Source organism: Amphimedon queenslandica, unplaced genomic scaffold, assembly GCF_000090795.2.
Source record: "Amphimedon queenslandica unplaced genomic scaffold, v1.1 AMPQUscaffold_711_Cont27273, whole genome shotgun sequence".
Lineage (NCBI taxonomy): Eukaryota > Metazoa > Porifera > Demospongiae > Haplosclerida > Niphatidae > Amphimedon > Amphimedon queenslandica.
Genome location: NW_003558940.1, coordinates 38 through 1,041, shown reverse-complemented (window position 1 = coordinate 1,041; position 1,004 = coordinate 38). Strand labels below are relative to the sequence as shown.

General features: G+C 38.0%; 1 protein-coding gene across 1 annotated transcript; it reads left to right on the top strand.

The window, feature by feature from the left end:
* Nucleotides 1–21: 21 nt before the first annotated feature.
* On the top strand, nt 22–788 carry LOC109593595 (uncharacterized). Its single transcript, XM_020008607.1, has 2 exons — nt 22–51; nt 105–788. The coding sequence occupies exons 1-2, from the start codon at nt 37–39 to the stop codon at nt 657–659; spliced, it is 570 nt and encodes a 189-aa protein (XP_019864166.1). The 5' UTR covers nt 22–36; the 3' UTR covers nt 660–788.
* Nucleotides 789–1,004: the final 216 nt, after the last annotated feature.

Sequence of the window (1,004 nt, the reverse complement as noted above, 5' to 3'; positions counted from 1 at the left end):
GGCGTTCGCCCCCATCGCCCCCCCCTCTGCACGCCTATGGACCAAACTAGGGTATTTAAGCCGTTCTTTGAAGTTTTAATCACTGAAGACTTTTATTTAATTAGAGTGCAGAAGGCGGTGCACTCGTTGTTCATGATCGATCATCTGAAGATATCATTAAACAATTAGTTGGGCGTGTTGATACTCTTTCCGTTGAATACAATAAAATTCTACTTGCTGTAGATGACTTAAAAAAGAGCAATCAGCAGGACCAGAATGTTAAGGAACAGCTCAGTGATATTGAAACTCGCCTTGCTCAGTTCACTCAGCGAGCCTTAATGAATCATCGAAAAAGGATTATTCAGGAGTCTACGAAATTGGCAAAAAAATTGGAAGGCTTATCTGAGAACATTGATCAGGAATCAGAAAAATTTGAAAATATCTTGGAGAATGCTCATAGGAAGATGGATGAAATTAGTGAGCAGTTACAAATGTTTCAGGCTACATTTCACGCCACATCACATGCATATCGTTACCCCATCACTGCATTATCTGAAAAGGTAGTGGAACTAGACAGCCGTCTCTCAATTCTTGAAGGAGGTGAAGGAAGAGCTGAGTCTCTTGAACCACATGATGTAGTTGGCGAGGATCACCATGATCCAATCATCATGAATGATTAATAATTTTAAATTTTGTAATTTCAAACGAGTTTGTTTGGTGCATTGTGTATGCATAGATATTATACACGAAACTGCTGCTAGCTGTTAGATATTATTTCCTAGCTTTTTTCTTAATATTTTACTTTTAGGTTTTTGCTGTTTTTGTTATTTTGAAAGAATGCAAAATGCCAAAATGGGGTGTGGAGTGGAGTCTTGGGAAGGGAGGGTTAAAAATTTTCATCAATTCATTATTCAATGGACCTTATTCAATGAAATTTTTCTAATTAACGCACACCTGAGTTGGTGGTAAAATGGCGGATTTTTGTAGGAAAGACAGGCTGAACAATCTTCTCTTTTATCCAGCCA